Source organism: Pogoniulus pusillus, chromosome 11, assembly GCF_015220805.1.
Source record: "Pogoniulus pusillus isolate bPogPus1 chromosome 11, bPogPus1.pri, whole genome shotgun sequence".
NCBI classification, from domain to species: Eukaryota; Metazoa; Chordata; class Aves; order Piciformes; family Lybiidae; genus Pogoniulus; species Pogoniulus pusillus.
The window spans coordinates 7,367,449-7,390,966 of record NC_087274.1 but is presented as its reverse complement, the minus strand read 5'-3'; the positions used below and the strand labels follow the sequence as shown (position 1 = coordinate 7,390,966).

General features: G+C 50.4%; 1 protein-coding gene across 5 annotated transcripts in view; it reads right to left on the bottom strand.

Moving 5' to 3' along the window:
- Positions 1 to 6,627: 6,627 nt before the first annotated feature.
- Positions 6,628 to 23,518, bottom strand: part of TBC1D16 (TBC1 domain family member 16) — a 42,248-nt gene continuing 25,357 nt past the window's right edge. For 3 of the 5 annotated variants that reach the window (XM_064150744.1, XM_064150742.1, XM_064150745.1), the window contains exons 4-12: positions 20,094 to 20,291; positions 19,011 to 19,158; positions 17,115 to 17,282; positions 16,301 to 16,449; positions 15,394 to 15,528; positions 11,946 to 12,132; positions 10,313 to 10,492; positions 9,653 to 9,799; positions 6,628 to 8,763 (exon numbers count right to left, since the gene is read on the bottom strand). In XM_064150744.1, the coding sequence (XP_064006814.1) occupies positions 8,518 to 8,763; positions 9,653 to 9,799; positions 10,313 to 10,492; positions 11,946 to 12,132; positions 15,394 to 15,528; positions 16,301 to 16,449; positions 17,115 to 17,282; positions 19,011 to 19,158; positions 20,094 to 20,291 (1,558 nt within the window). In that variant the 3' untranslated portion in view covers positions 6,628 to 8,517. The remainder of the gene's footprint in view (positions 8,764 to 9,652; positions 9,800 to 10,312; positions 10,493 to 11,945; positions 12,133 to 15,393; positions 15,529 to 16,300; positions 16,450 to 17,114; positions 17,283 to 19,010; positions 19,159 to 20,093; positions 20,292 to 23,518) is intronic. The other 2 variants (XM_064150746.1, XM_064150747.1) reach the window with 2 other exon arrangements.

Genomic DNA, 23,518 nt, shown 5'->3' with positions numbered 1-23,518 from the left:
CAGAGGGCCTAAGGGCCAGCTGGTGTTTCGGCTGTTTCCAGGGTTTCCTGTCACTGCTGGAAGTTTTTCAGTGCCCACCCTCCCATGCAATATGTGGGAAGTGGTTTTCTGGAGCAGGGACCCAGATGCCAGAGTTGATTCGGGCTGGGCAGCCCTCCTGACAGGTTCCCTCGCTCCCTGGCACCAAGAATCTCTCTGCCTTCACCTGCAATGTGAGCTCTGCCCAGGGCTAGGGACTCAGGGTGTTTGCCATGTCCCCACAATGCCTGGACTCTGGCAGGACCCCCTGTGACCACAAGGAGCCCCATGGCAGTGAGGCTCATCGAGGCTCTTCCCAATGGGATGTCTGGTTTAGATTTTAGATTTTCCAGACTGTTTTCTGTGCTGTGTAAGCCTGTGAAAGGCAAAATGCAATCCTGGCTCAGCACAGGCACGACACAGAAAAGTCCTCTGCAGGACATTGGCCTCTCCAACATGCCAAAGCACCTGAGAAACCTTTGGGGTGAGGAGGACTTGGGTGGATGCCACCTCCCTGGCTGCCTCTGACACCGCCAAGGTTAGTCAAGCACCAGCTGCAGACAGAAGCAGCTTAACTTGTTTGTGGTTCCTTGAAGACAAACCCAAGCCAAATAAAACCAAAAATCCCAGGAAATGTCTTTAGGCAGCTCCTTCTCCAGCTCTCTGCTGCTGCTTTCCCACACAAAGCAGGAGCTTTGGCAAGGACTGAACTTGGAGCTGAATTCAGAGGGACCTGCTGAGGGGGGTGCTGATGGTGTTAGATTTGATGGTCTCAGGAGGTTAGAATCATAGAATCGGTCAGGGCTGGAAGGGACCACGAGGATCATCTAGTTCCAACCCCCCTGCCATGAGCAGGGACATCCTACCCTAGATCAACCTGGCCAGAGCCTCATCCAGCCTGGCCTTAAATACCTCCAGGGATGTGGCCTCATCCACCTCCCTGGGCAACCCATTCCAGCCTCTCACCACTCTCATGCTCAACAACTTCCTTCTCACATCCAGGCTGAATCTCCCCACCTCCAGCTTTGCTCCATTCCCCCTGGTCCTGTCAGGTTCCTTCTAATCCCTACCATTCCCTGATTCTCTGGTGTGGCTGGGCACGGTGGAGGATTTTCTGTCTCGCCTGAGCTGTCACCATGCTCACTCTGATGTTTTTCTGGAGCACACCTGGCGTTGCTGGGTCAGCCACGGACCTCAGGAGACGTGGACAGCTCCAGCCAGGCTGCAGACAGACTCGAATCCCTTCAAGGCAATCTTCTTTTGTTGAGCAGACCTTGCACAAGGACAGTCACTTGCTTAATTCTGCTTCGACAAAAAGCACCTGTAGCAGAATTGCTGCTCCCTGCTCGGGGTGCACCTCCAGCCCTCGGAGTCCAGCCAACCTCGGCAGGACGTTTCACCCTGCAGCCGGAACCACGATGAGGTGTGAAAACAAATCCTAACCTGACTGTCGATGCTTACATGTCGTGGCCCCAGGGGTGGCCCCAAGGACTTTAACAGGAGGATGCATTTTGATTTTGCTTTGTTTCCCTGCTGTTTGTGCCACGGCTCTGGTTTTGCAGAGATGCCAGCCTGCCCTCCAGAACAGAGCAGCCTGCGAGGGAAACGGAGGAGCAAACCCAACCCCCTTTGATATTCTCTTCCCCTGAGACCAGCTAGGGCTTTGTTTTAAAGGTGAGCTGCAGAACATCAGTTGAAATGACAGCAGCTTGCAGACAAGGATGGGTTTGGAAACAAACAACCAAAGCCAGGAGGCTGAGCTGGGATCCCCTTGCTTCTTGGGGGCTGGAGGATGAGCTTAGCCTTCCAAGAGAGGAAGAATCAGAGAATCACAGAAACATCCAGCTTGGAAAAGCCCCTCAGGATCACCAAGTCCAACCTATAACCCTGCACTACAAGATTCACCTTAAACCATATCCCTAAGCACCAGAAGGGGTGAGGGACAGCCCCAGCACCCCTCTCCCAGCCCTGCTGCTGGCTCCTGGAGGGCTCAAAATCCATTCTCTGGGCAACGTCTCCAGCTCTGCCTGTTTCTATCACCAGCTGTATTTTCTTTATCAGTTTCAAACACGATATTTATTTGAAGCCCAGGGGTGGAATTCTCCCCTCCCCCTGCCCCAGATATTACAGAGCAGCAGAGTCCACAGGTGCTGCCCCAGCCCCAACACACAGAACGCTGTGGATCACCTTTAGCAAGTGACCCAGGCAAGAGCTTGTTGCTTTCAAGCATCTCACCCAAACCCAAACCAGCCTGTTGGGTTCATGACCCAGACTTGCTTCATGACAACATTACCCAAATATTTTCTTATTAAAACCATCAGCATCTGAACACTCCCTGCTCTGGCCTGGCAGGTGGGTGAGGTCTTACAAAACCAGGCTGGAGAAGCTTCTAAACCCACAGATCTTCAGGTTGAACTCAAAATAGAAACCGGTGCCCAGCTCATTGGTGGATGGTGGAGGAGCCATGGGGCTCTGTCCCAGTCATAGAATCAACCAGATTGGAAGAGACCTCCAGGATCATCCAGTCCAACCTGCAGTCCCCACTGCAGCCCTCCCCACTCACCCCACGACACTCATGTAGTCAGCTGTGTGCCTTGGGCTGCCAAAAAGGAGCCCTTGTGGGCACAGCAAGGCAAAAATGGCTGAAACAGGGGGTTTGAGCTGAAAATATTCAAACTGAAAATGCTTACACTGAGAATTTGTTAACAGAAAATGATTAACTGAAAAACAACCAAAAAAAGACAAAATTTAAGGTGATTTTTTTTATAATTGAAAATTTAAGCTTTTTTTTTTTTGCTGTTGTTTTTTGGCTTGGTTTGTTGGGGGTTTATGTTTGCTTGGTTTTCTTTTGGTGGGTTTTTGGTTTTAACCTGCTTGAGGCAGGCCCATAGATGTGAGTGCTCTTAGAGCTCTGGGCATTAGATTTCAACAGTTAAGGTACCACACATAATGGCTTTACCACTACAGTTTCCAGACTACAGCACTGAAATGGCCTTTAAAAAGTGTTATTTAAAGGCAGAAAGTCCATGGAATGTGATGAAGAGTCCATTCCCTGGTCAAATACCTCTGAGGATCAGCCTTGCACTCTGCTCAGCTTCCTCTGCCCCGACTTAGTTCAACCGTGGGCAAAGACTGCCAATGCCATAGCAAGGCACAGCAGCTGGGCACAGCAGTGGTGGCCACCAGCTACCAGTCAGAGGCTGAAGACAGGCTCTGAAAAGATCCTGCTTTTTTTTTTTTTCTTGGAAAACAGCAGTCTGCAGAGGAAGAAAATGAACTAGGATCTTATGCCCCTGCTGTGAGGGATGCAGGACATGGTAAAAAGCCCAGCACAGCAGCGGGCACGGCCCAAAGGGAGGCCAGAGGCTAGAGCTCAGAGAGATTTTGAAGCAGGGGAGCCTGGACCTTCACAGCAGAATCATTTTTCAAAGCCCTTTTAAAGTTTGAGCTAAGAGAGAGAGTTGCCTTTCGTAACTAGAAGAAGAAATGAGCTCCATTCAAGTCAGCAGCCACTTTTGGGTACTTGGAAAACGTTGAAGCTCTTGGCTGAAGCACAGCCTGCAATAAAATTGGCCACAAAAAATATTTAAGGAGCTTCCTCTAAATTTCCAGTTTCAGAGCTAGAGCAACCTGGCTCTGGAGCAGCCTGTGAGGAGCAGGGGGAATACTTCTTCACTGTGAGGGTTATCAAACATTGGAACCGGCTGCCCAGGGCAGCGATGGAGTTGCCATCCCCGGAGGTGTTTAAAAGGTGTGGTGCTTGGGGACACGGTTCAGTGGTGACCTTGCAGTGCTGGGTTGAGGGTTGGACTAGATGATCTTGAAGGTCTCTTCCAGCTGGGGATCTTCTGTGATTAGGTGATTCTGGGAGGACACAGCAGCTTTCTGGATGTGACTCAGGTTGGGAAAGGGCTGGGCAGGGGGCTGAGCCACATGCTGCTGGAGGAGGGCTCTGGTGGCCCTGGGATGGCCAGCACCATCTGCTCATGAGGATGCTCCTCACTACAGAGTCATCAGCACCCTCCTGGTAATTCCAAGCTGGTGCTGCCCACACGACTCTCGCTGGCTTCAGCTGTTCTCCTCAGGTGATGCAGGAAAACCTCTCCTCATCGCCTGTTGTCTTCTTAACGTTTGAAAGGAGGGAAATCAGCGGCGTGTGGAGCCTTCCCCACAGCACTCAGCACAGCAGGGCAGGGCCAGCACCCTGGGGCGGGAGGCGACCGTGAACTACAGCTGGCCAAACTGGTCTGGTTTTTATGATCCGAGCAAAGAGAGAGGGGATTAATCAGCCAGCCCAGGGAGCCAAGCTAAGTTGGGGTTTAAAGTCTTGGGTGCCTGTAATAACTCAGGTGAGTCTCTTTGTTCTTGTGAGCTGGGATTTGTCATTTGACAGGCAGCGTCCCTCGAACACAGCAGCCAAACGGCCACCTCCAAGCACAGCCCGTACCTGGGCGGCGACACCAAGCCGACGCCGCTGCCTCCGCTCCTGCTCACAAAGGCAAACTTCCTTCAGTGCAGAAGGCTCCAGCGGCAGCTTGGCCGAGCACACCTCCGCTCCGTGCCCGCCACCGTGCCGGTGGCCTCAGCTGCCCGCTTGGTTGATCCTTAATGCCGGGGACAAACCAACCCATTTCATCCACCCTACCGTGCAGCCAGACGTGAGGTGGCTGCCCGCCTGCTCCGGCCCCGGGATGGTGCAGGAGGAGCTCTCTTGCTCCCCGTGCCCACCAGCAGCCCAAGGCGTCGCAGGGCGGTTCAGGCTCCGCGCCGGGAGGTGTGAGGCTGTGCGGGGCTCCTCGGCTTTCCAGGCGCTGGCGATCGGGTTCCCCTCTGGGATCACGGAGCGTAGTGTTACCACCGCCAGCAGCCGGGACTCGGTTTTCTTTCTTTCCTGCTCCCCTTCCCCCCGGCAGCAGGAGGCAGAAGGATGTGTCAGCTCCAGGCTGAGTCTAAAGAGGCTTATGCTGACTATTTACCTTTGCAAGGGTCTATTTTTGGCTGCTCGGCTGCAGCTAATTCAATGAACAGGGCAGCGATTCAGGAGGAGCCACATGAGGGTCATTGTTTCTAAGGCTCTACATTACTACTTTGCAGGGGCTTCTTTTTTGTTCCTTGGGTGGGTTTGGTTGTTTAGTTTTGGGTTTGTTTTGTTGTTTGCTTTTTTTTTCTTCTTTTCAGATGGCAAAGAGTGTCCCAAAGGACAAGGAGATCTTGGGGACAGGTCAGAAGGACTTCATAAACCTGCTCCCTGGCCAGCACTTGATTGTTGACTTCCACTGTAGAATTCCCAGGCTGTTCCTGAATGCTGGAGGACTTTAGATTGATCCCCACGTATCCCACCCACAAGCAGCTCAACAGTCTGTGGATATCCAGTGTGAAATTAATGATGGCATCACAAATTAATGAACAGGCTGAGACTGGAATCAAGTTCACCCAGGATGTGACCACTGCCAGTGAGCATGGAGCAGTGGGGTCTCTGTCTCTATTAAAGCACCTGACTAGAGCTCAGGGGGCTCCTCATGCCGAACCCAGGAGCCACTGCAGCAACAGGACACCTGACATCTGCTGGCAGTGGGACCTGCAGGGGACACTAGGCACAGGAGAGCAGGTCTCGGTGACATGTCTCCCACGCAGCTGAGCGCTGTGTCAAGAGGAAAAAGCTCCTTCCACGTGCTGGAAAACTGCAGCACAGAGCCTTCAGCTGAACGAACCCTGAGTGATGCCCACACTGCTGAATGACATTTTAATAGTGGAAAAATAATGCTCAGAATTATCTGCTTCATCTCTTCCTATTGTCTTTTAGTGGCCGGGGATGATTGCTGCAGCAAAACCATCTCTGGATCTTCCGGGCGGTGTTTGCTGATGCCTCCCAGCCCACTGTCAGCAGCTGCTGGGCTCAGGTGGGCTCTGCCCACCCTGTGCCAGGTAGAGAGCCTAGCAGAGCTGCCCACACACCAGCCACTCCCTTGACAGTGTTCCTGAGGAGGCATCTGGTCACTCTGGCACTGACTGAGGAGCTGTGGTGGTGTGAAGGCTTCATTCCAGACAAGGGGGCAGGTGGCAGTAAGTGCTGTCTGGCTCCTGCTGTCCCCACAAAGAGCTGACACCTGCCTGCCTGTCACCAAAATGCTCTGCAGCAAGATGCTCTGGGTGTTTTCTGGCACTTGTTTCTTCTGACCCTAATTCAGCCACCACCACTTGGAGCTTCCATCTAGAGGGACACAGCTGAGTGTCCCCAGGCTGAATTCAGCAGAGTTGGGGGAGAGCAATGCAGACTCAGCACCCAGCACAGACCCAGCACCCAACACACCTCCGTACTGCTGCAAAAGGAGCAGCTCAAGGTGTGGAGACAGTGTCTGGCCAAGTGCTGATGCTGACACTGGAACAGGTTCCCCAGGGAGGTGGGAGATGCCTCATCCCAGGAACCATTCCAAGTCACATTGTCTGGGGCTCTGAGCAACCTGCTCTAGTTGAAGATGTCCCTGCTCACTGCGGGGGGCGGTGTGTTGGACTAGATGACCTTTAAAGGTCCCTTCCCACCCAAATCAGCCTATGACTCTATGACTACAAGGTATGGCACCCAGCCTGGACAGCAACATACCACACAAATGCCTCACACAAACTTTTATTGTTCACTGAAGAACTCTCTGCTTCACAGCAAAGCAGCCACCAGCCCTTACACCAGCTGCCACCTCCTGCAACCCCAGCAGGCACCTGCAGTCTCCAAGCTGGGCTAATGTGGAGGTGTGCAGTGCTACAGGAGGTTTCACTTTTGCTCTTACCAAGGGGAAGGTTTTCATCCTCTGAATTAAAGGCACACAAATCGGGAGCCAAACTGTCCCTCTGCCCCATAGCAGCCAGCCTTTGGCGTGGTGCCTGCATAGGGTCAAGTCTCTTTTGCTCTTACAAATGTGCACTTGGTTTGTGTCGGTTCCAGACAAAGCAGCCCAGCTGCCAGCCTTGCTTCCCTGCAGGTCTGGGGCATGTGGGCTCCAGAGCAGGCTGTGGGTAAGGCCTTGCAGGAAGAGTTTTTTGGGGAAATTTGCTTGTCAGCTGCAGGAGCCTGCTGCAGCACTCTGCAGGAGGGTATGAGGTGCTCCCACACGTGCTGCTGACAGGACAAACAAGCCTGGCAGACCCTGCTGAAAAGCCAGTGTGGACGTTCCCAGACCATGACATGCATGCACAGGAGGAACAGAGTGATTGAAGTGAGAGGGAATGAGACAATCAGGAGAGGCTGCAGGACCTGACAGGCCATGCAGAAGGATGCAGCATGTGGCCCAGCTCACCGTCACCACATCTTCTTTTTCATCCATACAAGGCAACTATTCCCCTGGCTCTGTTTGGCACAAACACTGGCTCAGGACACACCTTTGGGTGCCACTGAATTTGGTAAGGGACATTTGGCAACATGGCTGTGCTCAAGGGCCCAGCTCCACTTTTTGTAGAAGACAAGAGGAGAAATGTGTTGTCCTTTCAAAAACACTTCAAGGGAAACCTTTACCAGAGACAGAACTCAGCAAAAATGACTGCAAGAAACTGAGCTTCATTTTTACTTTGAGGGAAGAGAGTGCACTGCTGGCACTAGCTGAAGATTCTAAAGCCCACTTAGAGCATGGGCCACAGAAAGACAGGTCAGGACAGTAAATATTCAGTAACTGAGAAGAGTTAAAGGAAATGCAATGGGAAACACACTGGAAACAACAGACTTCCATAAAGGAGTGCCTAAAGCCTGTAGTTGCCAGCATAAGGACACAGCTTTGCTGTAATGGCATGAAGAAGAAACCTTTGAAAGGGGTCTGTGAAACACCCTGACCCTAAAGTGGTGCATTAAGACCTGTGGCTGGACATGCTCTATACAAAGGGGGTAAAAAAACCTAACATGCCAGGCTGTACTATGGAAAAAAAAGGCAAGAGGCAGACTTTTAAGTCACCAGTTCCTCCTCTCCAATGAAGCAGACACATTCTCTGCAAGTCCAACAGTCTGCAGGGTCGTTTTTTGGGGGCAGATTATAACTAAAATGTTCTTTATGGCTTTAGGGAGAAGCCACTAAGCTGCAGGTTTTGGTGGAAGCAGAGACTATGCGTGTGTGGTGTGCTCTGGATGGAGGAACAGCACAGGCAGAGCTCTTGCCACAGCTCTGCTCCTTCCACCGGACCCACACATGCCGCGGGTTGAACTTTAGTGTTCTCATCAGCAGGTAACAAAGCTCTGCTCGCTAACCAGTCCAGTCCCAGAGGCAGATAAAAAGTCCTTGTTAAGACCTAGAAAAGAGCACGTTCCTAACAAACCCAAGCACCTGCCAATGCTTTGCTTCGATGGTTTTCTTCGTAGTTCCACCAGCATTCCGCACTGGAATTTGCTTTCCCTGTCGAGTGAGTTCATTCCTTGTCCATTCTCCACTCTTCAGTCTCGTCAGGAGTCCATCCCTCCACTTTTTCCTATGCACATCCTTCCTGCCTGCCCCTCTTCCGCCGCCACACCCTGTTCCTCTGCAGCTATTTTCGGAAGGGGAAGACGTCCCTGGGTCTCAGGCCCCTCCTGCCTTCGCTTCCTGCCTTAGGAGAAGACTCCTCCGCCAGTCCCCCGTACGGGCAGCTCTCGGACTCGGGGTGATGGCCAGAACACTCCACAGCAGGGATGAAGCCACTGTCCCACATTCCCGTCCCACACATCTTGCACAGGTCGTGCAGGCTGCAGGGGATGCGAGGTAAGAGGTGGAACTGATAGAGCAGGCTCCTTGCCTAGAGGGAAAAGAGAGGGAAGTCAGGCACTCCTCACCAGGGGACAAACAGGAGAGCAGGAGTAGCCCAGGGCCTCCTGTCCAACTGTCCTGCTTGGCCACTTCAGGAGAGCCAAAGCTCCAGCAAAGGGTGGACAGGGCCTGTGCTGCAGCACAACCCATTGCTGGCAGTCACTCCCAGGCAGAGGTGGGTTTGGAACCGTGGCATGAACAGCTCTGTCTGTTGTGTCCCTGGGTACGTGAGAGGCTTATCCCAGCCCTCACCACCTCCTCAGCTCCCTCCTGTTTCTGCAAAATGTGTTCCCAGGCGGGCAGCAGCCTCCTCCCCTCCCGGGCTGCAGACAAGCAGGGAAATACTCATCACAGGCTCACAGGATCACAGGATGTCAGGGGCTGGAAGGGACCCAAAGAGATCATTGAGTCCAACCCCTCTGCCAGAGCAGGAGCATACAATCTAGCTCAGGTCACACAGGAACACATCCAGACAGGCCTTGAAAGGCTCCAGAGAAGGAGACTCCACAGTCTCTCTGGGGAGACTGTTCCAGTGCTCTGTGACCCTTACAGTAAAGAAGTTCCTCTTTGTGTTGAGGTGGAACCTCCTGTGCTGCAGCTTACATCCCTTGCTCCTTGTCCTGTCCCCCACTCCTGACCCCCAGCCCTTAGATATTTATAAACATTGATTAAATCCCCTTTCTGTCTTCACTTCTTCAGACTAAACAGCCCCAAGTCCCTCAGCCTCTCCTCACCAGGCAGTGCTTCTGTCCCCTAATCATCCTCGTAGCCCTTGTACAGGAGAAGTGGAAGATGAAGCATCAGTCCCAGATTTTCTCAATGCTCTGATTCATCTCACAGACCCAAGGCTCAGCCCACACCAGCACCTGGGCATTTACCTTCCTGAGCACGAGTTCTCCATTCATGTGCATGGCCAGGTTGCCAAAATGCAGCAGCATCTGGTCAGTGGCCAGCTGCTGTTCAATGACATCATCCCCATAAATCACCACGATGGCCACACAGATGAAGAGGTGGAAATAATCAGTCTGCAACGAGAAAACAGGGGCTGGGGGATAGCAGGTGGGGGCAGAGGTCTGACTGCACCTCCTCAGCCCCAACAAGCACATCCTTAGTGAGATTTTGTGCTCCTTCCTGTTTTGCCTGGTGATGCAGAATGTGATTTATTGGTGAATTCTGGGCTCTTCCCTCTACAGTGCAGCAGCAAGGTTTAGAGCAGAGCTTTCAAAGCAGACCAAGTGATTTTTTTGGGGAAGATATTCTGCAGCTCTGTCAGGGAAGCCTGAGCTTCAGAAGTGGATGCTCAGCACCTTCTGGGTAATCTCCTTTGGAAGCCTGGACACCCTCAGGTAGGAGAGACAAGCCTCCATCCTCCTGCTGCACAGACAAACCTCTCCAACAGCTACAGACCCTACCTATTTTGGATGCTTTGCTGCTAAGAGCCTTAAGGCAAACTCTGCAATGCTTGTTGAGACAGTGAGGGCTCAGCACAGGCCACGGCGCTGCCCGGTGCCCGCTGTGCCCATCGGCAGCTCTCTGACCTGGTAGTGTGCCCAGCAGGCTTCCCACATGCGCAAAGCCTCAGCGTCTGGAAATTCCCGCTTGAAGCAGAGGAGGATCCAGCGGTGACAGAAGAGCATCTGCAGGCCATCCTCTCCCAGAGAAGAGAGGTGCTGGTAGAAGCGGGGGTGCATGAGCCGCAGCAGCTCCCGCAGGTACATCTGCAAAAGACACTCTCAGCTGAGCTGAGCTGAGCTGCTGCCTCCTGTGCCTCCTGCCCCTCTCACCCACCCTCCCCAGGAGCCCCCACACCGTGTGCCAGGTCTGGGCTCCTGCAGAGCTGCCCACTCTTCTCTCCTTTCTCAAACCCCTCCAGCTTTATGGCCTGTTTATTCCAGCACAGCCAGCAGCACACTCGGGTCTATCCTTAAAGGCCAGAGCTCACAGGCCTTGGCAATTGTTTCACTAGGAAGGATGGAGAGTGAAAAGAAAAACCCTTGACAGATACATTATGAAAAGAAAGGAGAGGAGAGGAGAGGAGAGGAGAGGAGAGGAGAGGAGAGGAGAGGAGAGGAGAGGAGAGGAGAGGAGAGGAGAGGAGAGGAGAGGAGAGGAGAGGAGAGGAGAGGAGAGGAGAGGAGAGGAGAGGAGAGGAGAGGAGAGGAGAGGAGAGGAGAGGAGAGGAGAGGAGAGGAGAGGAGAGGAGAGGAGAGGAGAGGAGAGGAGAGGAGAGGAGAGGAGAGGAGAGGAGAGGAGAGGAGAGGAGAGGAGAGGAGAGGAGAGGAGAGGAGAGGAGAGGAGAGGAGGGGAGGGGAAGGGAGAGGAGGGGAGGGGAAGGGAGAGGAGAGGAGAGGCTGAGGCAAGCAGCTGGAGCCTTACAAACCACAGCAAAGAAAGGACAGAGCTCTCTCTGGCAACGTTTCACTGCAGTAGAAATGATCGCTATGTGGTGGTGATCTTATAAAGCCTGACACACAGGCACATCACAGTGCCTAAAGCTGAGCATTAACTGACTGCACCTCACCAGCAGCCTCCCATGAGGTTTCCACCAGAAGTTTAAATTGGTCCCATCATGACACTGGCCAGGATTGTTCAGGTTTAGAATGGATTGTTCAGGATCTTAGTCAGAAAATAACTGATGTTCATGTTAAAACCTAAAAAGGTCCCATTTCTAAAGCAGATCACCTTACTTGAAGGAGCTCTGTCAGACACATAAAGCTTTTAATTTGGAGATAATGTCAAAAAGCTACTAAAAATATGAAGACCTTAAAAAAACCAAACCAAACACCACAAAGAGAGCTGCAATTCAACCAACAGCTCTGCCTCATGCACACCAAATGCTCCAGAATCAGGACCAAAACCAACCAGGGAGTCTTTACTGCCTGAGAGAAGTGCAAAGACAAAGCAAGCAGCATCCTAATTACATTTTGTCATCAAAGGTTTAAGTCAGCATCCTTTAGCATAAGCAAGGTAACTTTACTTGGACAATTTATTGTCTAGAACTGCCTCTGGGGTGTCCCTCAGAATCGATTTTATCCCTTTTGTGGCTTTGGAGAGGGATTTGGTGTGTTGGAACCCAACAGCTCAGGTAACTGCTGTATGGGATTCTTCTCATTTTGACTGGGGGGAAGAAGCTCAAGATAAGGCTAAAGGGAGCTCAGCATTCAGCCTCACCAGCTGCTTCTCCATATCCTCATCCCGGGGTGAGCTGATGAAGATTGTGTTCTGCATCAGTCCTACAAAGCACCAGAAAGTATCCGACTCATCTAGGATCTCTGCCAGGAGTGGAGCAACCAAGTCGGACATCCCCTGGGAGTATCCAATTGTTGGGTTAAATACTGCATAGTTCAGCAAGATCCTCCTGGAGAAGAGATGTGAAAAGAGAGGTGAGAAACAGGAGAAGGCAGATCACAGCTGAGTCCAGCACCCTCTCACTGCTACCCAACCCTCCACCGCACAGGCTGAGTGAGCCACAGAGCAGGAGACTGACAGATCACTCCTGCCATCTAAAACATCAATTTGCAATTGCACCCAGAGGCTTGTGAGCTTTTGAGCACCTGTGCAGCATGTACTGCACCCAGTTCTGGAGCCCCTATTACAAGAGGGATGTGCAGATGCTGGAGTGTGTCCAGAGAAGGGCCACAAGGATGATCAGAGGGCTGCAGCAGCTCTGCTATGAGGACAGACTGAAAGAGTTGGAGCTGTTCAGTCTGGAGAAGACGAGGCTCCCAGGTGACCTTCTTGTGTCCTTCAAGTATCTAAAGGGGGCCTACACAAAAGCTGGGGAGTGTCTTCTTAGGCTCTCAAGGAGTGACAGGACTAGGGGGAATGGAGCAAAGCTGGAGGTGGGGAGATGCAGACTGGACGTGAGGAGGAAGTTGTTCAGCATGAGAGTGGTGAGAGCCTGGAATGGGTTGCCCAGGGAGGTGTTTGAGGCCACATCCCTGGAGGTGTTTAAGGCCAGGCTGGATGAGGCTGTGGGCAGGCTGCTCTAGGGTAAGGTGTCCCTGGGCATGGCAGGGGGGTTGGAACTGGCTGCTCCTTGTAGTCCCTTCCAACTCTGACTGATTCTATAACTCTATGTTGCATCCCACAGAACTGCTTTCCCTGGAAGGACCGTGTCTAGAAGCACAACAAAGACACACTACCACTACACCTAACTGGAACTCTCCTTGGGGAATTTAGGATATTTTGCATCAATCCATTCAGGATTAAACCATTTTGCATTAATTCAGAGGAGCTCTTGGATGAGGAACGAGAACTTTGAGGAGCAGGGAGCAGCTTAAGACAATAGATTTGAAGAGAGCTTCTGAGGCTTCAGTTCTCCAGCCACAGTAGAGCCCACAGGGAGCAGTGCACTGGGAACAAAGACACATGAGCCTGTTGTGAGGTGCTTTAACAGGTACAGATAAACCCTGCTGCAAACATCAGCCCAGTGAAATCACAGAATCAAACAGGTTGGAAGAGACCTCCAGGGGAAGATTTTCAATACACAGACACCAAAAAAAAAAAGAGGAAAAAAAAAGAATCTGCATTCAAAAAGATTTAAGAGGAAAGAAATGAAGGGGAAAAGTGATAGTACAGCTTGAGGTAAACTCTTGGGCTCGAGAGGCTTAGTTGCACACATTCTTGGTACTCTTCTTTCTGTCAGTAAAGACACTGATTTTGGTCAGGCATGCTGTTAATAGAAAGCAGTCTTTAGAACAAGAGGGAATGGCCTCAAGCTGCCACTAGGTAGGTTTAGACAGGATATTAGGAACAAAATTTTCACAGCAAGAGTGGTCAGGCTTTGGAATGAACTGCCCAGGGAGGTGGTGGAGTCACCAACTCCTGGGTGTGTTTAAAAGTTGTTTGGATGTGGTGCCTGGGGATATGGTTTAGGGTGACTATGTAGAATAGGGTTATAGGTTGGACTTGGTGATCCTGAGGGGCTTTTCCAACCTGGATGTTTCTGTGATTCTGTGATGCCTACACATCCATGGGGCTCCAAGCTGTATGGTTAGGTGAAATCCAACTGTTCTGCAGACACACACTCATAAGTCACACACCCACGAAGCAGACTCTGGTGTGCTCAGCCTCAAGTCCACCAGCAGAATCACAGACCAAGGAACTGCCCATGACTCTGCTGCAGCACCCATGACTCTCCCCCAGCCAGCTCACACCTTTTCCATGCCCATGCACAGGAAAGACAGGGTCTGGGAGAAGGGTTGTTATACCCAGAAGTCAATGGCTAAAGAAGCAGTGAAAGCACTGGGAGAGAGGTTCATGTTTTGGCATTGCTTGTGTGCTGGTTTGAGGCTAATTGGAATATCTTAATGGGAGAAATTAGACCATTGGTTGTGGAAAGAAAATACTGATGAACTCTATGTCATTTATGGGTTTGCTGAGTGGGATAAAAAGCCAAAATGTCAACAATTTGTCCCATTTTGTGTCCTGGGACATTTTCCTGTTTGCTTCCTCTTTACTCTGCTTGAGTATCTCTCCACTAACAAGTAAGAAGTAAGCTTTGTTGACTGGTTGGGTTTCTGCCTGGGAAGAGAGATAGAGAGGGAGAAAGAAGGGGTAGCTTTGAGCCCCTCCTGGGCAGTTTTTGTTTGTCCAGGAGGGAGTTTGGATTTCTGTATTACTTTTAATTTGTATATAATTGTAAATATATTTGGTACATAGAATCATAGGTTGGAAGGGACCTCAAAGATCATCCAGTTCCAACCCCCTGCCATAGGCAGCAACACCTCCCACTAGAAGAGGCCACTCAAGACCTCATCCAACCTGGCCTTGAACACCTCCAGGGAGGGATCATCCACAACCTCCCTGAGCAACCTGTGCCAGTGTTTCACCACCCTCACTGTGAAGAACTTCTTCACAACATCTAGTTTAAATCTTCCATCTTCCAGTTTAAACCCATTACTCATCATCCTGTCATTACAAGACTTGTAAATATATTGTGTATATATGCTTTTAAATTTTGCCTTGCTGTAAATATAGCTTCCTCTTACTTCCAAGATATCTGAGCTAGTCTGGTAAATTCCAATAGTGTGTGTGGGGAAAGTTCCTAACCTGTCACAAATTGGTACCAGTCGCAGGATCACAGGATGTTAGAGTTTGGAAGGGACCCAAAGAGATCATTGAGTGCAACCCCCCTGCCAGAGCAGGACCATACAATCTAGCACAGATCACAGAGGAACACATCCAGACAGGCCTTGAAAGTGTCCAGAGAAGGAGACTCCACAACCTCTCTGGGGAGCCTGTTCAGTGCTCTGGGGCCCTTCCAGTAAAGTAGTTCCTCCTTGTGTTGAGGTGGAACCTCCTGTCCTGCAGCTTACATCCAGCGCTCCTTGTCCTATGACAGGGAGCAAGTGAGCAGAGCCTGTCCCACTCCTCCTGACCCTCAGCCCTCAGATATTTATAAACGTTTACCAAATCCTCTTTCAGTCTTCTCTTCTGCAGACTAAACAGCCCCAGCTCCCTCAGCCTCTCCTCATAAGGCAGTCACCACATGCACGGTGATCTTCAGCCTTCTCAATGCAGTCACCCAGCAGCCTGGCCCATGGGGGCTTACCCAATGTTCTATGCATTTCTATACAGAACATGTTGCTTGGGACACCGAGATCAGAGCCTTCACCTCATGGTTTCCACGTTTGGGTTGTCCTCCCCCCGGAAGAACTGGTTGCTGCGGTCAGTCCTCACCACATCCTTGTCCACCGTGAACTGGACATTACGCCAAAAATCCTTCTGCTCATCTGGAGTCATTGAGAGCCTGCAAATGGAGCAGCACCAGGAGCATGTCACCAAGAGGGCAAGACGACTGCCCCGAGGAACAAAAAGCTTCAGTTTGGCTTCAGTCTGCAGAGGAAAACTACTCCTGTGCGGAGTTTTGTCGTCGCCCTGAAAAACAGACAGGCAGGTCTGTCCAGGAGGGCAGATTTTCTGTCCAAATGGATTCCTCAGAAGGAGCCTCCCAGGTTATCAGTGTGAGGACATGATGTGTTTTCTGTGATAAACTCCACTTCAGAAGCAGTTGAGCTCTGCTGAGGGGGGGCACACCAGAACTCACCTCTCTGTTATGATTGTCTCCACTGATTACAACAATGCTGTCCCTCTCCAGCTGAAATGCACCCAGGAGTAGTTTACAAAATGCAGTTTTTGCAGTAGTAACTTCCCTGAACTAGATACTCCTTCTTCTTCTTCTTCTTCCCTATTTTTACACCCAGACATCTTTATAAAGAAGTAGAAGATCCAATTTTCACCTCCAGTGTCCTAAACCAAGCATGCTACATGAGAGATGCTTCCCTCAGTGGTACTGATGAGCATCTTTGAAGACCACGAGTAAGGTAATTGAGCTCCTAGCTGCAGACCCTTAGGAGCTCTGCTGTGCCTGACACACCTCCTTCACCATCCCTCTCATCTCTCTATTCCAACTGGCTTCTCCTGCAGCACAAGATGCAGAGACTTCATTTACCACCATCAGCATTCCTGTGATGTCAGGCATGAGGAGAGACGAACGGAAGAGGATGAAGCTGGTCCCTTACCTTTTCTCCTGAATCTCGAAGTATTCCTTCCTCTTCTGCAGTCTCAGTGCCTCCCTCTCTTCCGAGGTGGACTCATAGCTGTAGTAGTGCAGCAAGAAGGGCCACACCTCCCCACGGATGGAAACATCAATCCCACCAAAGAAAATGGCCTGGAAGAAGGAGCAAAAGTTACGACTGGCACAGTTCTAACACTGCCCAGAACAGCGACACGAAGCTGCCCGCTGCTGTGCTCCGGTGGCTTTGCAGTTCCTCGCTGACAAGTGACGCCTTGATTCAAGCTCCTGCAATTTGCACATGTTTAGAGGGAAAGTGCTGGCCTTCTATTCCCAGACGAGACACAAATCGGGCTCATTTCAATGTCAATAACCCCCCCTGGAGAGGCTCTATGATTAACGTGTCGTTCTCATGTCACGGCTTAATCCTCGGTGCCGGGGACACTGCATTTCACTGCAAACTTCTCTCTCAGGACCTGCACCCAGTGCTCTCCTGCATGTTTTCATGCAGTAAGCTCCATTTTCCTCTCTTTGATTCCTTCACACTGCATTTTGTGAACACGTCGAGCAGCGGACGCTTTGCTTTGCTAACTCTGGCTGGCAGCAGAAGCTGGAGTGCTCCTGCTCCAGGGTCAGGGAGATGCTTTGCTAGACTCATCTGCAGGACCTCCACCCAAGCTCTCTGTGCCCGTCTTTACGCACCCAGGTGCTCAGTCCTTGCCCCTAGCAGGAAAGCAAAGCCTCGCAGCTTCCGCCGGGGCACAGGAGAGAAAGGATCAAACCAGCAGCAGCAGCAGCAACAGCTGCTGCTCTCCTCTCACCTTCTGCAGCTTGTACTCCTCTTCCACCTGTCCAGACTCGTTCAGGTGATGGAGCCAGGCAGACACATCAAGACGCTTGTAGGTGTTCTCCTCCGGGTGGGTTTCTGAGGAGGGCAGCTTGGGGCGGCGGATGGAGAACTGCATGCAAGTCTTCTCATCGGCGAGCTGCTGAACCAGGGGAAATAAAACCAAAAGCTGGAGGCAGGAGCCAGGGAGAGCAGTAGAAACTCAGTGGTTTTTCAGAGCAGGAAAAAACCTTTTAGCGTGGTTGGTGTAGGATGAAGTATGGAGACGCTGCACTCGGGAAGGGTTAGGGTTCCCCTCCTCCCTCCCTCCCCCAAATTCCAACCATTACAACAGGAAGGGTGATTAGAATAATTAAAAATCTTGAGTACCACCAAACAGCTTCATCTTGAAATAAAAAAAAGAGAGAATCGTTTCCATTCCTCCCCCAGTCTTATCCCTGACCTGAAACTGAATTAATGCTACTTACAGCAAAACTTCACCCTGCCAGGAATGCCTGCAATAAATTACATATGATTGGCCATATACAAAGGGATTGCTGTTAGGCAAGCAGGGAACTGCACTGCCAGGCTCTCTAAGGGCACTCACGATCCCAGTGCAAGACTGCAGCTGACATTTAATTTAAAAATCAAAGGTTGCTCAATGCAAAAAGTGAGCCCATGCGACCATAATAAGAAAAGCAGCAGGGGGGCTCTGTGGGAAAGGATGGAAATTTAAAAATCACTGTTTCTAATAAGCACATACAGTATCTTAAACAGATAATTAAAGAGCTCTTATCACATTTGTATGTAGATTGAACAGAATATGGCACCGTGCCTTGTCAAAACATTTTGCAGAGCGATGTGCTAGGCTTCACAAAATGGATGAAAGGGCTCTGACAGAATTTCAGACCTACCACTGCAGATTTCTCAGCCACCTTCCCTGCCTAAAGCACACTGCTGACCTGTCTGGGCTATGAGAACAACCAGCTAAGCAAGTCTCCTGGATTACGTTCCCCTCTATTCCACAGGCAGAGCAGGAATGGATGGGGATATTCAAGTCCAAGTGAGACTTCAGGTCTGACTTGCAGTTGCATCTTAAATAACAGCCAATGTGTTGTAGCTTCCTGCCTGATTGGTGATGTCCACTCAGAAGTGCTTTACCACGAAGGTGGTGGAGCACTGGAACAGGCTGCTAGGGAGGTGACTGAAGTCCCATCCCTGGAGATACTCAAGGTGAGACTCGACAGGGCTCTGGGTAACCTCATCTAGTTGAGCATGTCCCTGCTTACTGTAAGGAGGGGAGAGGTTGAACTAAATGACTTTTGAAGGTCACTTCTGACCCAGACCATTCTATGATTCTGTGATTCTATGTTTCTATGATTCTTTTATGGTTCTATGATTCTGTGAGTCTGTGTTTCTATGATTCTAAGACTCTGTGATTCTGTTTTTCTTTGATTCTAAGATTCTATGGTTCTATGATCCTGTGATTCTAAGATTCAGTGGTTCTATGATTCTCTGATTCTGTGGTTCTATGATTCTGTGATTCTGTGTTTCTATGATTCCAAGATTCTATGATTCTGTGATTCTAAGTTTCTATGGTTCTATGATTCTGTGAGTCTGTGTTTCTATGATTCTAAGATTCTATGGTTCTATGATTCTGTGATTCTAAGATTCAGTGGTTCTATGATTCTGTGATTCTGTGTTTCTATCATTCTAAGATTCTATGGTTCTATGATTCTGTGATTCTAAGATTCTGTGGTTCTATGATTCTACAATTCTAAGATTCTATGACTGTCTGATTCATTTCACCACCACACTCCTCTAGCTCAAAACCTAAGCATGAAATATCTGCTGGGAAACCCCTCTTTGCCCATGAACCTTGCTCAAGTACCTGGTCCTTGAGATGGGTCTCTGTGCAGTACTTCCACTGCTGAAACACCTCAGACAGTTTATCCAGGCCACCGTGGTGAAAATGGAAGATCTTGTACTGACTCTCCCTGCTTGCAACAACCAACTGCCCACAGGTGCATGCCTCATCACTGTGGGACAAAACAATGAGGACAGCCATCAGGATAAAGAAGGGTTGAGTGGGAAGGGGAAATGTCAGATGAGAGAGAGCAGAAAGTAAATCACAAAGGAATGTAACACTGAGTTGCTTCTTAAAACAGGGCACAGAAGTAATTTTTCAGCTCTGGGGCTTGAAGATCCTTACAGCTTGAGATATTCTATGATTCTAGGACAAGGCCATAGTGAGCATTTTCCCCAGAAGCTCCACTCACACCTGATGATGACATTCTTTTACCCTTTCATCACATGAAGGAATTCAATTTGGTTTTCCCTGGATACAAAACCCCCAGAAGTCTGCCCCAGCAATGCTAAGGCAGTGCATAAAGTCAGCTGCCTAGGCAAATGAGTAGACTTGGTTACACACAGAGTGTCTAAAGAAGCAGGGAATGACAGCAAAAAGAGGGAGTAAAAATGTTTTAAATACATTTTGTAATCACTTGAAAGATAATTGAAGAAGCTAAGAGCAGCAGGAACCCAGAGATGTCCTGGGGAGGGGCAGGCAAGGGAGAAGGTACCACAGAGGTGTTCAAGGAGATGTGGTGCTTCAGGACATAGTCTAGTGGTCATGGGAGTTTGGTTATGGTTGGACCTGATGGTCTTAAAGATCTTTTCCAACCTTAATGATTCTGTGATTCTATAGATGAAGAGATGCCTTCCACACTCCCAGGTTATCTGAAACACTTTTGGTAAGACAGCTAAAAGCAGCTTTTGCCTTACTAGGTACAAAAGTCCTTCAGGCCCTAAAAATGTAATTCAGAGGTTGTTCTGGGGAAGGCTGACACTTGCTGTCCTAGAGACAACCATAAGGGAAAGAATTCCAAGGGGGACTGTAGATGCCATCTGCCTGCAGAGCCCAGTGTGCACTGATCCAGAACACACACTCATAGCACACACAGTAAGACCTTACCTGAAGAAGAGGCGAAGGGATCGCATTTGTCCCAGGTCCACTCTAAAGACACCACAGACCTGCTCCAGGGCAAAGACTTTCTGCTGTTCATCCCATCTGGTGCCCTGTGTTTGCCCATTGTTCTCCTGGAACTGGGCACTGGTGTCGAGGCTGGAGGGAGAGCTGGTGGAGCAGGTCATGCGATTGTCACACGTGTCCCTGCAGACAAGAGGACAAAGCCCCCCCAGGACATCAGCCAAAGGCAATGCCCACAGACACTCCACACTAAAACCTTTTATCAGCTCTGAAATTGGAATTCACTGCAGGGCTGAGGAGTCAATAACTGACAGCTCACATAAGAGACTCAATCACTGAAATGTAATTCCCTAATTTTTATTTAATCCACCCAAATGATCCTGGGTTTGGTCTGTGCCTGAACTAGGGAGAAGAAGCCCAGCGTGGGAATAGCTCAGGCTCCTCCAAGGAACAGCCTGTCTCCTGATCCTTGGTGCAGCACAAGAACCAGTTTGGGAATCCCACCAGTACAGCAGGCACTTGCTGGCTCTCCAGCCCACACCACAGAGCCCTTCAAACCATTATGCCTTGGGACTGATGATCCCTTTGGATGGTAAAACTTTGGCCACTGAAAAAATGTAGTTGAAGAACTCCTGGTGCTCCTCAGGCTGCTTTGGCAGCACTCAGTGAATGACTTCCCGAGGAAGAGACTTGGCCCACAGCTCAAGTGACCCCTTTGTGCAGCTGCTCCAAGCCCAGCCAGGAACAGGAGGAGCAAGCACATTCTGACAGCTGCAGTCACAGAATCACAGAAACACTCAGGTTGGAAAAGCCCTTCAGGACCACCAAGTCCAACTGATAGCCCCACTCTGCATGGTTCACCCTAAACCATATCCCCAAGCACCACATCCAAACAACTTCTAAACACATCCAGGGTTGGTGACTCCCCCACCTCCCTGAGCAGCTCATTCCAATGCCTGACCACTCTTGCTGGGAAAAAAGTTTTCCTCATATCCAGTCTAACCCCACCCAGTGGCAGCTTGAGCCCATTCCCTCTTCTTCTATCACAAATAACCTGTGAGAAGAGACCAGCACCAACTTCTCCACAACCTCCTTTCAGGTAGGTGTAGACAGCAACGAGGTCTCCCCTCAGCCTCCTCTTTTTCAAACTAACCAGCCCCAACTCCTTCAGTTGCTCCTCATCAGATTTATTCTCCAGGCCCTCCACCAACTCTGTTGCCTTCCTCTGCACTGGCTCCAGCACCTTCACATCCCTCTTGTAATGAGGTGCCCTGAACTGAACACAGTACTCAAGGTGTGGCCTCACCAGAGCAGAGCACAAGAGGACAATCACCTCCCTACTCCTGCTGGCTGGAGCATTGCTAATGCAAGCCAGGATGCCATTTGCCTTCTTTGCCACCTGGGCACACTGCTTGCTCATGATCAGGAGCTTATCTAACAAATTCCCTCAGTAACATCCATAGATATTTCCTCTCAACTCAAGTTTCTCATTGTGCCTTTTTGCAAGTGGATCTGGATTTCATAGAATCATAGAATGGTTTAGGTTGGAAGGGATCCCAAAGATCATCCAGTTCTGACCCCCCACCATAGGAAGGGACACCTCCCACTAGAACAGGCCTCATCCAACCTGGGCTTGAACACCTCCAGGGAGGTTGTGGAGCACAGAATCACCCAATGTGATCAAAGATCACATTGGGTGATTCTGTGCTCCACAACCTCCCTGGGCAACCTGTGCCAGGGTCTCACCACCCTCACTGGAAAGAACTTCTTCCTAACATCCAGGTTAAATCTCCCCTCTGCCACTTTAAACCCATTCCTCCTCATCCTGTCATTACAAGACCTTGTCAATAGTCCCTCCCCAGCCTTCCTGTAGACTCCCTTCAGATCCTGGAAGGCCACTCCAAGGTCTCCTTGAAGCCTTCTCTTCTCCAGGCTGAAGAGCCCCAACTCTTGTACCCTGTCCTCATAGGAGAGATGATTTATGGGTATGAACTTCAGACAAATGGTTTCCACTTGTAAACTTGAAATTTTGGTGAGTTAAGGAGCAGGAAATCACACATGAGCTCTTAAACCCACCTAAAGGGCTGGGTGCTAGGGTGGACTGGATGATCTTGGAGGTCTCTTCCAACCTGGTTGATTCTATGATAAAGCAGAAAGTGAACCCAACCAGCATCCAGTATGCAAGGAGCTGGCCATGCCCCAGATATTTATTTATCTCTAAGAGAACTTCTTCCTAACATCCAGCCTCTACCTCCCCTGGCACAACATGAGACTGTGTCCCCTTGTTCTGTTGCTGGCTGCCTGGGAGAAGAGACCAACCCCACCTGGCTACAGCTTCCCTTCAGGTAGTTGTAGGCAGCAATGAGATCACCTCTGAGCCTCCTCTTTTCCAGGCTGCAACTGTGACCCCTTGGTTCTTCAAAAGGCCAATAGACATGAACAATCTCAGCACAAGCCCTGAATGGGTTCTGCTGTGAAATCAGGGTTTGCAGAACAAGGGCAGGAGCAGGTATAAAGCCAGCCCCCTGCAATGCCACTTTATGCAATGTTTTCTAATCCGCTTATCTAACAATGTAGGCACTGAACGCTGAAAATCACACACTCAGCATGCATCTGCAGCACCACCACATCAGTATGCTCTCTGAGCCTGCCTGCAGTGCCTCTTCCACGGGGAAGAGACTTATTTGCAGCATCTACCCACGGTTCAGGTCACTGCATTCCAATGGACAGGTCTTCGGACATCCCAGTTAGCTGTGGGTGTAGTCTCCCCTGCGAGCCGCCTGGTTCAAAGGTGTGACCCAAAACCCTCACTGCCCACACGCATGGGGAATAAATCTCCTTCCCTACTTCTGCAGCATTATGTAGATGAGGCCAAGCCTGGTTTATTTGCAGCCAAGAGTGGCCTCGCTCCCCTGCTTGTGAAGTTCTGCTGCTCTGTTTTTCAGAGAGAAAGCATCAGAGCAAAACTTGCCCTCAAGCTCCTAGGAGGTTGAGGTCTTAGAAGTGACATAGAATCACAGAATCAACCAGGTTAGAAGAGACCTCCAAGATTATCCAGGCCAACCTAGAACCCAGCCCTGTCCAATCAACTAGACCATGGCACCAAGTGCCTCATCCAGGCTTGGCTTCAACACTTCCAGGGACGGTGACTCCACCACCTCCCTGGGCACCCCATTCCAATGCCAATCACTCTCTCTGGCAACAACTTCCTCCTAACATCCAGCCTAGACCTCCCCTGGCACAACTTGAGACTGTGTCCTCTTGTTCTGTTGCTGCTTGCCTGGGAGAAGGGACATGGCATTGTCACCATGGGAGCAGGGATCACTTCACATACCCAAACTCACAGAATCACAGAATTGTCAGGGTTGGAAGAGACCTCAAGGATCATCTAGTTCCAACCCCCCTGCCAT